This window comes from Acyrthosiphon pisum, chromosome A1 (genome assembly GCF_005508785.2).
Source record: "Acyrthosiphon pisum isolate AL4f chromosome A1, pea_aphid_22Mar2018_4r6ur, whole genome shotgun sequence".
In the NCBI taxonomy this organism is placed as follows: Eukaryota; Metazoa; Arthropoda; class Insecta; order Hemiptera; family Aphididae; genus Acyrthosiphon; species Acyrthosiphon pisum.
The window spans coordinates 155,010,090-155,024,262 of NC_042494.1; the positions used below are offsets into that span (position 1 = coordinate 155,010,090).

Here is a 14,173-nt window from a genome sequence, read left to right on the forward strand (position 1 = left end):
AATGAATCGTACTTATTTCCTAGGGTAACATATACATATAATATGCACATGCATATGTTTTTTTAATGTATTATTATATAGGTACTTCCATTTTTGTCCAGCAATATACACGCGTAGATTAGAAAAATTAAATATTATAAACCGTTGCACGATAACGGCGATCGGCTTATAATATTATAATGAAAACAATGATAGTACAATATTGTGTAAAGCGCCTATACAATAGGTAAGTACACCTCGCAAAGTAGGTAATCGAACAAATTATCGTGTTTCCGAGAAATTCAAATAGGATTTAAGATAAAACCATGGCTCATATTCAATAATAATAATAATAATAATAATAATAAAATGGTAAAAAATAGTGCGTACCGTACAGCAATACAAGTATAGGTTAGTTTATAATAATATAATACATATAATGGTTGTCGAAAAACATGATTCGACAACATTTTTGGAGAGTGTATAATATACACTGTATATATATATATATATATATATATATATATAGGTGCCTAGTGTGGCAGACTAATATCGTACACGGGTGAGCTTTGAGAGGTCAAACACTCTTTACGTTTATGATATTATGACGTAGGTACTTTTCGTTAGAATACACAGCGCCGGTGTTGGTATATTCCGAAAAACGGCGAAGGATAATAATATTAGTGTTGTGTACAATGCACCTAAAGTATTACCGCGGTATCATGCGTTGTAGGAGAAAAGCGAAACTCTGCCGTTCACGTGCAAAATGATTTTATGGCATACTCGCCGCGTCTACGTAACATTATACGATAACAGAAAAAGCAACAATATATTATATTTAAATATCGTACATTATCGTCGGCGTCATAATAATATTATCATCATCGTTAATACCTACGCGCGTCTCACGATTCCACACAGGATTGATTACCATACGCGGTTACCGGTCGAGAGAGTGCTGTATATTATTATTATTATATACGATGTCGGAGTGAGCGTTTTGAGTAAAAAGTAGTAAAACATCGAATAAAAAAGTTAGGAAAGCGAACGATTTTGTTTAATACAACGAAATAAACCATAGTTCCATATTATATAATATTTTAAAATTAATTCATCACATTATTTTGGTAGCAGGTTATACCGAATAGTGTACCAGTAGTACGACAGTTTACTTTGACCGTTATGAAATCTGAATACAAACAATCGCAACCATGACGTACAGTAACTTCGGACAATAATATTAACAAACAAATATCTTAACAATCGTACCTACTGGCAACTATAACGGACGGACGATCACATCAGGGAATATAAGGCGTTCGAAACTTAGAAACCTGAAAGTTGTATTATTTCTCGTATCACACGACTCGTACCTACTTACCTGTGTCTTATTATTATCACGTACTCGTACCCAATTATTATTTCATAGCAGACGGGATCGAAAAAAAATATATGCTTATAAAACGCTTATAATATTGTGTATTTATACCTTACAATAATATCATTATGTAGTGTCGTCCGTGCGGCGAGCGGTGCACCTCGTTTTCCGGTACTCCGACTGTTACCCACCCATTCCCACTCGTGTGTGCCTATAATAGTGAAACATCTCACCTACCCGTCTGATATAACCTATATAGGTAATGTAATACAATGTATAGTATTAGATACGTATTTAATACAACCGGCGCGTAACACTCGGTTCGTCGGCCGGAAAACCGGTCGAGATCGGTGTTGACGACTCTTGTGTATAGCTATAGGTACCCGTAAGTAGGTATATATAATAATATAATACGCACGCACGTGGAGTCTATAACGTCTTCACTGGCTGCTGCGGCGGTCGTTATGTGTCCATGGGCGACGGACGTAATATAACCGCCGCCGCCGCCGCCTTGGTCTGACGTAACGTCAAGCCGATATCCACAATATATAATAATAATACCACTAGAGTCATTCTTACATAATAATATATGTATAATATTTACAGTGCATTCGTCCGAGGAAGTAAAATTCCGATCGTGGTAGTAATGGTAGGTAGATACTCGTACATAATGATAATATTATTATATGCGGTAAAAGTGCAGTGTTCTGGGTGCGTGTGTGGTACCTACCTGTTGCTGCGGCGTTCGAGCGACGCATCGCAATACCACTAAAGCCCAGGCATGCGTCCTACATCGTAATAATATTATTATGTACAAGTGACATTTTATATGTACGGCGGCGTGTCTTCGCGCGTTATTGTTTTCCTACTCCGGGAGTTTCGCGACGACCTTGATCGGGAGTAGGCCAAAACCTAAGCCCAAAACCATCGTGGCGCAATGTCGTACCGGCGCGCGCGCGCGCACACACACACACACACACACATATGTAGTAGTTTAGTACATAATAATATACCGATAATCCGTATCATAATATATTTATGATGTTTATATACACATATATAGGTATTGTTTTGTACAAAATTCTATGTAACATTATTATGATTGCCACCGATCTGGATCGGTCGAAAGTGAAAGAAGAATGAAAGAAAAAAAATGTGTGTAAACAAAAAACCACGTCGAGTGTCATTTGGTTCGGTAATATATGCTTTATGATGTTATTCCCGATATTGGATGACGACAACGATGATGATAATAATAATACTCATATGCGCATACGTAATAATATTATTATTATTAAAAAACACGGGCGTGCGCGTGCCCAGGGCTAGTGTGCACGTGTGCCGGCAAAGTAGTGCGCCGCGTTCGTTTAAGTATATATTTTATTCTTCGGAAGTCCAAGATACGGTTTCGTGTGTGTATGTGAAAAAGAGAAAGACAGAGAGAGAGAGAGAGAGAGAGAGAGAGAGAGAGAGAGAGAGAGAGAGAGAGCGAGAGAGAGGGAGAGAGCCAGCGACTGACGGGGTACGGCAGCCTTGATCGGAATGGGCCACTCGAACATCTCGAGGTGTACAACGCGACTTATCATTATCGCAGCGCGTTTTATTAGGTACTATTATTATAATAATATACAAATAATAATAATAGTAATAATGTAGCGTACCGGACGGGCTCGTCAAAATTGTTGAAAATTTCACGCCCGTCAGACGAATCGCGTATGCACATTATCTCGTCGTAACGTTTTGGAATCGATCGTCCTCGATTGTCGCGCAGGTATACCGGGTAATCGTACTTCCGCCGCCTCACGTCCGGACGACCGAAAAACATAACAATACAATAAAGAACCCACGCGTCCCCGTGACAATAATAAAAATATGAATAAAAAAATGACGTGTAGATAAAAATACATAAACGATTATAATTTACTATAGTTTATTACAATATACAGTATATATATATATAGGTACTTTTGTCCTGCCTGTCGACGCGACGAGCGTCGCGTGTAATAATATATTATTATTATTTTGCAGTGCCGTTTATTCGGTTCGCGCGCGGATAGTGTACGCGCGCTTATCGGGTCGAGACGATATGTTATCATCATTATTATACCTGTGCAGCGGTCGTACACCGCGATTACAGCAATATATTTTTATAATCTTCGCGTCGGCATTTTTTTTTTCTCACCCGTCACCACGTCGGCTGCTACTTGTGACATTGTATATAATATAGGTACTGTAATAATAATAATATTATACGCATTACCTATTATTATTATTATTGTTATATTATTGGCATCACGCTACGCGGACGTCGTTCGAAGATTTACCGGCCGCCGGTACCTATACTCGTCACGACGTTTTTACGCGCGTACATACGCTTATTAACGTCGTCCTCGAAACGGTCCGCGATATTATATTAAAATATTATATTATACGTTAATATTATAATTAAATAACGGTTGATTCGGTTCTTTTTTTTCAAGAACGCTCACAGTCGCCGTCCGTCCGCCGAACCCCGTTGGCTTCGAGTCGGTCTGCAGTCGACGCGTCTCTCCGGCTCCGACTCGCGGACGTTTACGAATAAAACGGTAATAACGTTATACCCAAATAACATATAGCGTAGGTGTAAAACGTGGTTTTCGGTAACAGTTTTACGGTCATCGGACCAGTCGCAGACACGTCGTGGGGCAGCTGCATCGCCACACTGTCCATATAATAATTATATACGCCACTTTGAGATAGTAATAATATTTTAGTAGCATTTCATTTTAACGCTCCATATCGATCCGTCGTTATGATAAATTGGCACTAACCTAACCTACTTCATATTTTCGCGCGCAGCCCGTTCGTATATATTATATCATGCTATAATATTGTTTATTATATCTCTGCGAAGACTGCAGTGCCGGCCGACTGAGAACCACTGCCCTACAGGTGCAACCCCTTTTCGTCTGATAATTTACGGTGCATGTACACATCACGATCAAAATAATATAATCTCGTCGGGTTTTTTTTTTTTTTGCTCATCGGCGCATAGGTTGAAAAGAAGTAAAACAAAAAATATAATAAAACCTCCGCTCGCACTATATAGGCAGTGAATAATCATATATAAAAACGAGGTTTGTTCACGTCAAACGGTATCTCGGGGGGGAAAAAAAAACCTTAAAAACAGGTATAATACGCAGGCAGTACACTTCCTGCACGAGTATTCTAGTATTATTAGTTCGCTTCGAATATTATTCGTTTATTATTATTCAGTGATCCGATCTCGTTCGCCTGTACTGCCGGCGCACTCGTTATTTTTTCACGACGTCTCAGACCGAACTAAGACGCGCGTTCTCGAGGTAAACTCTGTTAACTATAATAATAATTAATAATAATTTTACGGTGTCCGTGTGTGTATTTTTTTTTTATACTCGATTTATATTATGTTGGCTTTTTGTGCGCGATGGCACCACGACGTTTACTGTAGACGTCTAGATCTAGAACACTCCACATTATTAATATTAACGTGTATCGATTATTGTCTGTTCAATAGGTCAAATCTATTATATTGGTATCCACCTGAATATCTTTTGAATGATTTTTTTTTTTTTTCATTGTTATACGCCTGCAGTGCGCCGATTCATTCAGAAGAAAATCTTTTATTCGTGTTTACGCGCCATACGAATATTATTATCAAACTGTACCGATAGTTATTTAAAAACAAAACATGGTATAGGTGTCACAGAATAATATATCGTATTTCGAATAGTCTGGAATTTCGATTTTATTCCTTTTCGCATGCAACAATAGTTTGGCATGCATAGCCAGTAAAACATTTTAGCGCTCGTGAAATCAAATTAACATAGTATTATACTACCAGCTGTCTGGTAACGTTTAGGTATTGTAAAACGTTTTTTTTTTTTTTTAAAATACAATTATTTTCAAGTTCATAGAAATAAACCCATATTACGTTCTGTCAGTAGCTTACTTGTTGTTCGTTTTGAAAAAAATATGAAAAAATATGAAGTATTCTTTTTACTAGTTTTGTCGCGTCAATTTTTATTGAACATAATATAACCTACCAAATATCTACAAAAGCGTGTCGCGTACGATTATTATAAAAAGTTTTATAATATTTACATGTTTAGAAAACGAAAACGAAAAAAAAAAATCTCGCGTTAAATAACAATTGGAAAGGTACCTAGTAAAAAATCGTAACAAATAAGCGCAAAGCTTCGAATTGCACCTCATTAAATATAGGTACACACGATTATCTGTGGTTAGGTTAAACCACAAAACCGTTAAAGTTAATCAATGATAGAAGTAAAATTAGTATATATTACCTAATTAATAAAAATTATTATACCATACTACGTGTTTACTGATTTCGGTCGTTGTATTTGTTTTCTTCTTCAGACCAACTGCCTCCGAAAGAGTAGTGATGTGGAAAGACTTCAAGAAGTTAAAACTTCTACTATGGAAGAATCTACTAATACAGAAGCGACATCCCATCCAGTCATTCATAGAGCTACTGTTACCGGCCATCATGGCCGCCATAATGGTCATGTTCAGATCGTGGGTGCAGCCCGTAGAGTTCAATACCGTCACAAGATTCGAACCCTTTCCGATATCGGTGCCACCATTAATACTAGGCTACAGACACGGGTAAGTAGTATGATTTATTTTATAGTAGTAAACCTTTTAGTAACCTTCGGGGGGGGGGGGGATTGCAGTTCCCGATTGATACGTTTTCTGGGACATAGGATTATAGTTGATTTATTTTTCATTATACATCTCTAAGCTAATTTATTTGTTTATTTTATCTTTAAAATCATTGTGTAGATATTAAACTAAATGAAAAAAATAATTACAGTTATAGGTTAAATATTACATAAATATGATTCCAACTTGATGTATTATTTTTTAATGTAACTGGAATAAACCAAGTTATACAATGGATACTTTAACCAGTTAAGTTAAAAAGTTAAAAAAAAAACTAATTCAAACTTGTTTCCTAGTCTATACCTTGACGCTAGACATGTAATATTATATATCGTAGTAGAGGCAAACAGTCAAATACGTACATTTCTACGAAAATAGATAGAAAATGGATTCGCTAGTTCTCATACGAATTCACTAACCACTTTAACCCGCAGACTTGTTACTTGTTATATGATGTAGGTGATGTGGTTAAAATTCGTGATTATTATGCGTTGCCGTTAACGTCTATCTCAATACCATTATAGTTAAACGATTACAACTTGCGTACATTTATTTATGCCACTTTATATTCTATTGTAGGTACATCTCAAAAGCTTAACATAATCAAATATCACAAAATTTTATTTAGAATAAAATCAATTATTTTATCACGTGATTGACCTTTGATAAACCTACTCGTATTATGGGCGATTTATTCCTGGTATTGTCTTGTGTAGGAACTTAACATCTACCATCAGCACAAATCCTTCCCCTGACCCCTCCCCTCCTTTGGGACTGTGAAAAATGCGACGTCGACCTCCTGGCGTGGCATTCGCCGCGTTTCACAATAATAATAAATAAATAATAATAATTCCGTCAAACGCTAAAGGCGATAGAAAAAAAGCGGAATGCTACAATAGAAGTTCGGTAATACCTACGAGGAAATGAAATTCGACGTTATGACTGAATGTATTAGCGTCTCGACGGCGAAAATCAAACTGTGAACACAAATAATACTTATAATAATAATATTAATAATGGTGTTGTTGATTTATTCGCCGTCAATATGATGATGTCTCTAATGAATAATCCACAATACCCTTGAACACAAATATTAATTTTATCATCACACATACAAAATATGTACAAGGTAGCTGTGGTACCGTAAATAATAGACGATTCGTTTTATGAGAAAAACACGTTGTAATAATATTGTTGTTTTAGGTGGTCCATAGCATGGGCTCCGCATAACCCGGAATTGGAAAAAATCATGAACGACGCTTTCTCGCACACTCCTAACATGAAGCGTAAGTCGTCCGGTACAAAGTCCAAAACGAAACCACGGAATAAAATGTTTTTTTTTTTTTTGTTTTCAGTCGAATCGTTCGTAAGCGGCGATAAGATGGAGGAGCGGCTGAATCAAGATCTCGCGATGAAAAAATTTCTTGTTGGCGTTCGTTTCGAAAACATCATGCCGAACGCGACGTTACCAAAAAGTACAATCGTGAGTTCAGTGAAAACCGTCGTCCACGTTTACATATTTTGTACCGCATAATATCGTATTCTGTAGATATATTATGCTGTGGATATACCAATACGCTGTTATGACTTCCTTGTTTGTTTTTTTGTTTTGTCCTGCACAGGTGAAGCTGAGATATCCGTGTCATCTCCGGGTAACGAAAAAGAGTCTGATGAGCTTCGACACGGTCGAAGCGAACTGGCGGACTTACTTGATGTTTCCCCTATATCAGACGTTCGGTCCTAGGCATAAAGAGGAAAATGACGGAGGCGAACCAGGTATAAATCCATAACCACTCGGCCGTGTCGCACAAGAGTTCGCGACACGCATGCGCGCAGACGACCGCCGGAAATAAGTGATATTAAGACGGTTTTTACGTGTCTAGGTTATTTGTCCGAGTCGTTTTTGTACATGCAAAATCAGATCTCCAAAGCCTTGATACGATACTGGGCTCCCGGCGAGACGATACCGGAAATCGAGCTACAGAGGTTCCCGTATCCGAAGTACATCGAGGATCCATTGCTACCGGCTCTCACGTCATTCATCTCCACGGTGGTATTGCTCAGTTATATTTACACCGCCATCAACACCATCAAAGTGATATCGGCTGAAAAAGAAATGAAAATGAAGGTGAGTAAACCGATGACAGACATGATTTTAACGTGAAACCTAGGCGGGTCTTCGGATCCGAAGATCAGTTTTTTCAAGAAGATTCAGGCTTGGGGATTTTTTTCGTTAACCGTAGGTTTTTTCATAATAATACTTTGAGCCGTTTCTTGTTTTTTAGGAAGCCATGATGCTCATGGGCTTGGATAACTGGCTGCACGCGTGCGCATGGTACCTGAAGAGTTTTGTCGTATGGATAGTACCTCTGTTGATATTGGTGTTCTTCATAACGTACGACTGGCCAACGGGTGCGGTGTTTCAGTACTCTGACCCACTGGTACTGATGGCGATATTGACCCTGTACGTGACCGCCGGAATATCCTATTGCTTCTTGATATCCGCCTGCTTTAAAAAAGGTAAGACCCGGTGACGAGCTAAAGGCTCCACGCTTATATGTGTATGTGATATCGTGGTTATGTTGTGGGATTTTTATAAGAGTATATTTCGACAACATTGTAGTGCTATCCCGGGGACTTTGAGGGATCTGCATATTTGCGCTGTACATTTATCCAAAACATTAATATAGTTAAGTACCCAATTTACATTATGGAAATGTGTTTCATAGTAGGTACCTACTAGATATAATGTGATGAACCAAACATAAATATTATGATATTATGTGATTATATTTCGGATTTTACTCTTATTCATTTATAAGTGCGTATTTTGAATATAACTTTAATATCATACTTAATTAATATTATAATTAATACTTTAAAACCATTAAATTGATCTACAAAATATATCATAATATAGGTAGTAGGCACTATCGTTTTATACGGTAGGTATAGTATATAAGCTAATAATAAATTATCCACCATTAATATTTATGTAAATATTTATTACAACTGTTATCACATAATATTCATCCCACTATAATATTTTATTATGAAAAATAAAACGTGCATTAAAGGTTATAGCTACCTATATCTACCTCTTATTTTTTAAACTTTTTGATTCTTATTGAAAACAAAGATATACATATTATATATTATTAAATATATTTAAGCGATTTTGCATACATTTAGAGCCTATTTAGTGATTTATAAGGACATAATATTAATATGCATATTTTAAGGTTTTTTTTTTAACAAAACGTTATGACCCCAGCCCCAATCATACAAATGATGCATTTGACAATCTTCGTCGCGTATATCATAATATAACCGTTCGTAAACAAAATAACAATTACGTTTCATTAACATATCGTCAAGGTGTATCACATCGTATCTAATATATAATACGTATATAAAAAAAAAATATATATTATTAATAATTACATTATATACACATACAATTTACGTATAATTATATAATATATATACATGCATGCACACATGACATATTTTAACATGTATTAAATATTTAGACCTTCAAATTCATGCCCGCCGCGCATATTATGTCTGTGAACTTGTTTGTTTGTTTGTTTGTTTGAGTGTGTGTGTGTGTGTGTGTGTGTGAATAATTGAAGTTGAATTTATCGAATTTCGTTGTATAAAATTTTTTTTTTTTCGTTCCAGCCAACACAGCGGCGACCGTCGGCGGCGTGTTGTGGTTCGGGACCTATGCCCCATTCATGATCTTCCAGCCCAAGTACTCGTCCATGACTAACAGAGAAATCTTGGCGTCCACCATATTGCCAAACACTGCGCTGGGATACATATTCCAGAGTCTCATCATGTTTGAAGGCATCGGCAGCGGACTGACGTGGGAAAACATCACGGTCACGGTGTCGCCGGACGACAAGATGTGCATCGCGGACATAATGCTGATGTTGGTCTTCGACTCGGTCCTGTACCTGTTGATCGCCATATACCTGGAAACGGCTTTCCCGCGCAACAGCGGTTTCCACCCTCCGTGGTACTTCCCGATACTGGTGAGTCTCGCCCGGCCAAAATGGATATACTCATTCGACTAAATTTTCGTCGAATCCGGTCGTTGCACAATACAATATAATATTATTATCATGATATTGTTGACATTTTCTTTTACGTTACAGCCGTCGTTCTGGTTCGAGAAAAAAGTCAGCCCCAAACAAATTGCCGAAAAATCCGGCATACATATCCAATCGCTCAGCAAGAGTTTCACGCCCGGAAAGTACGTCGTCAACAAGCTGTCCGTGGACATGCAACCGAATCAAATAACCGTTTTGCTGGGCCACAATGGCGCCGGAAAATCCACCACCATGTCCATGTTGACCGGACTGATAAGTCCAACGTCCGGCACGGCGCTGATAGAGGGTTACGATATCAAAACCCACATGAAAACCATACGACACTCTTTGGGGCTCTGCCCTCAATACAATCTACTCATACCGGACTTGACCGTAGGAGAGCATTTGTACTTTTTCGGAATGGTTAGTATACCGTGTTCGATTATAGTTATAATACTATTGCAATAGACGAGTATTGTGTAAACGTATAAAATATAACAATACATTATTAAATAAATTACATTCGTTAAATCATTTTCACCCTCTAAGGGGTAATGCGGATATAGTCAAATATAAACATAATGCGTATACAGTATACACACATTATATACAATATGATCGCTATTTGTGTTCGTGTTTTTCAGTTGAAGGATTTGAACGAACAGGATTTGAAAAGCGAAATCGACAGTTACACGGCGAAATTCGAACTGGAGTCGATGATCAACACGAAGTCCAAACATCTGAGCGGAGGGATGAAGAGAAAACTGTCGGTGGCCATAGCGCTAATTGGCAAATCGAAGGTACGCACGCGCCTTGCGGTTAACTCGACGGTTTCCGGCGTTAACCATTTGTCAGGCATAACGATTAATCGATCATGTCGTTTGCGCGTAGGTGGTGTTGATGGACGAACCGACGTCGGGTATGGATCCGGCTGCCAGACGTACTCTGTGGAATATTTTGCAATCGGAACGGGAAGGAAGAACAATGGTGATGACGACGCATTTAATGGACGAAGCGGATCTGCTAGGCGACCGTGTCGCCATTATGAAAGCAGGCACTCTTTGTTGTGTCGGAACACCGTTTTCATTGAAAAAAGAATATGGTAAGAATATTATACAAATTATGCTAATATATAATTGTTTTTAAGAAAAAAATTTAGAGGTGATTGCGGCGTTCTTAAATTTTATTTTAATTAATTTCATAATCAGACGTCCTACACTCGCGAGTCTGAAATAATATAACGAACAATTTTGACACTACACACAACTACCGGTACACATTGTTCTTAAGGGGCCTCGCCACCGCGTCTTTTTTTGTCAAAAACTACTGTCTCTAATTCAAACGGTACGTGCCGACAATTATCACGATTTTTATTCTGAAAAAATATTCGGATCTTCCGTAATATATACAAGGAAACGGTCGAGCCACATTTTTAATTTTTGTAATTTAAAATGCAATAAAAATTGTAAAAAATTCAAAAAAATTCAGAATTTCAAGCTTAAATATTTAATTAACTAAATACAATTTTAAAAATGTACCTCGACCGATGCCTCATAGATGTTGTGGAAAAAAAGAATATTTTGTCAGAATGCAAATCGAGTTAATCGTTGCGACGTATTGTTGGAATTAGAATCGTGTGTTTGAGTGAAAAATAAACATTTTTTCATGATTACAATATTACATACTGACATGTGCGTGTGAGTGCGTGTGAGAGCCCTCTGTACCGCTACAATTGACCCGCATGGACGCCACACACACTAATAATCATTTACGACTAACACATAGATCTCGGGTGGCGACAATGAGATTAGAAAATGATTCTCCTTAAATCAATGCGATGGCGAGGCCCCTTAAATTGATAATTAAAAATATTCCACTTCTATGCGATACTAATATTGCAGTGGTTTAAATTAATTTACTATTTTTTTTTTAAATTCCATAAGCTACCTTTGTCAACAACGCAGCGCAATATTAATCAAGAACCGACAAAATACGCATACAAATATTTTGAATTGACTATTGTTTTTAAATATAATATACTTTAACGCCGGTTTTATTTTTTAGGCGGGGGTTACACTTTAACCCTGGTAAAAGATGTAATCGGTTTCAGTTTGACTAAAGTGACGAATTTCGTACGTAAATATTACCCGCATTCGGTGCCAAGTAACATGACCGTCATGGAAGTCACGTATCAGCTAGAGGACTCGTCGTTGTTCCCGGATCTGCTCAACTCGTTGGAGCAATCCAAACAGACATTAGGGATCAAGGAATACGGAATAACTTTGACTACGTTGCAAGACGTGTTCATGAGGTATGTGGGCGAAGCACGCGAGTAGAGAAACAGATTATATTTTAATACGCATTATTTTGTTATCGTTTCAGAGTCGGTCAAGAAGACAACAAGAAATTATCGGATTACCAGATGAACGCGATCAAACATAAGTCAATGGAGCTGAAAAACCGTTTTGACACGTTTTTCTACGACCCCGAATGCGACTCTGCCGATTATAAATCTGAAAGTAAGGATTTTCGACAGACGAAGAGATTGATGTACATTTTGTGCGACTCTGATAATAAAACTTTTGTTTGTTTAGGGGCCAGGGGATGGAAATTATTCTGGATCCAATGTGGCGCAATCATGGAAAAGAAATGTTTGCAGTCGTACCGTTCTCTGATATTGCACTCGTTACAAATAACGCTAACGATGTTTTTCATATTCTTGGCGCTGTTGGTCGTCAACGCCTGGCAGGGCATGAAAGACTTGCCCGCCCTAGCAGCCGAACTAGCTGTAAGTGACAGAGACCGTCGACTGACGATTTCGATGTTTATGTTTTCGATAAAAATCAATATTTTTTCGTTTTCTCTAGAACTACTGGGAACCCATCAGTACAGTCATGTTGTCCACCAACAACACGCAGATCGGCACTTTTTACGAATCGTACAAGAACGCCTGTGCGCCAAATCCGGTCTTGGATCTAAATTACCGTACCACGTACAATTACTTCGAAGACTTTTTACTGCGAGTGGTGAGTTTTTTTTCTCTCTATGATAACAACAATAATAATAGGTACTTACCCGGTTATGCGACGACCACGTGTGAGCACCGCGCAATATAATAAACGCAAAATATTATATTCCGTTCATATCAACCGAAAATAACGTATGTAATTTATTATTATACCATTGATGTCCATCCGCAGGCCTCCGAAAAGATATCTCCGTTCACACAGAAGTACATTGTCGGCGCGATATTCGGCGAGGACAGGATCACGGCGTATTTCAACAACCAACCTTACCACGGTCCACCTTTGGCACTCAGCATGGTGCACAATGCTATATTGAAAAGTTACAAAGGAGACGAATACGGGATACACGTAGTGAATCACCCGCTGCCCTACCAAGGAGTGGACAAGGTGAGAAAATTGCCGATTTCGATATAATACAATATCATACGGACGAGTTATTTATATTATTATCGTTTTCGTGGCCCGAAACTGTAAATGGCAGTCAATATTCTCGAAAAAAAAAATATTGCGATTCGGACACGGATTTCGGCAAAAATATCGTACGCTTCCCGATAATTTCATTAATGTTTCGCGAGCGCCAATAATATCAACAATCGATCGTCTAAATGGACGCGACTTGTCCCTTTGAACGCGTTGAAATAAATTATATAAAATAATAAGTAAAAGTGTTTATTTAATATTAGATAGGTACTATTGAAAATACCACGAGTGTTTTGCAATTAAAACTTATGCTGGATGATGTGAAAGTGCTTGATATTCAAACTCTGTAAATTCACAACTGAAATGGTCATCGTTTTATCACACGTTTAAGTGGTTATGCCAAGTTTTATCCCCCTCTAGTAATGACAAATTTCGTATCATTATAAAATAATTGTCGATGCAATTTTTTTTTCTAGAGAACCGGTTGCGTCATAAAATATATTTTATTTAAATAATAATATCGTTTATGCATATTTTCAAATAACATGGAAGTACTATGATTAATTTTT

The 14,173-nt window shown here is 37.6% G+C and overlaps 1 protein-coding gene across 3 annotated transcripts in view; it reads left to right on the forward strand.

The window, feature by feature from the left end:
- The window catches only part of LOC100159790 (ATP-binding cassette sub-family A member 3), a 53,139-nt gene that overhangs the window by 31,914 nt on the left and 7,052 nt on the right, over positions 1-14,173 (forward strand). For 2 of the 3 annotated variants that reach the window (XM_029488631.1, XM_003246079.4), the window contains 15 exons: positions 5,756-6,004; positions 7,265-7,347; positions 7,417-7,544; positions 7,684-7,837; positions 7,945-8,189; positions 8,347-8,581; positions 9,746-10,101; positions 10,225-10,581; positions 10,803-10,958; positions 11,050-11,260; positions 12,223-12,469; positions 12,541-12,677; positions 12,753-12,946; positions 13,026-13,184; positions 13,359-13,571. In XM_029488631.1, coding sequence (XP_029344491.1) covers positions 5,781-6,004; positions 7,265-7,347; positions 7,417-7,544; positions 7,684-7,837; positions 7,945-8,189; positions 8,347-8,581; positions 9,746-10,101; positions 10,225-10,581; positions 10,803-10,958; positions 11,050-11,260; positions 12,223-12,469; positions 12,541-12,677; positions 12,753-12,946; positions 13,026-13,184; positions 13,359-13,571 — 3,099 coding nt within the window. In that variant the 5' untranslated portion in view covers positions 5,756-5,780. Of the gene's footprint in view, positions 1-3,837; positions 3,943-5,755; positions 6,005-7,264; positions 7,348-7,416; positions 7,545-7,683; positions 7,838-7,944; positions 8,190-8,346; positions 8,582-9,745; positions 10,102-10,224; positions 10,582-10,802; positions 10,959-11,049; positions 11,261-12,222; positions 12,470-12,540; positions 12,678-12,752; positions 12,947-13,025; positions 13,185-13,358; positions 13,572-14,173 lie in introns of all 3 variants that reach the window. The other variant, XM_029488632.1, reaches the window with a different exon arrangement.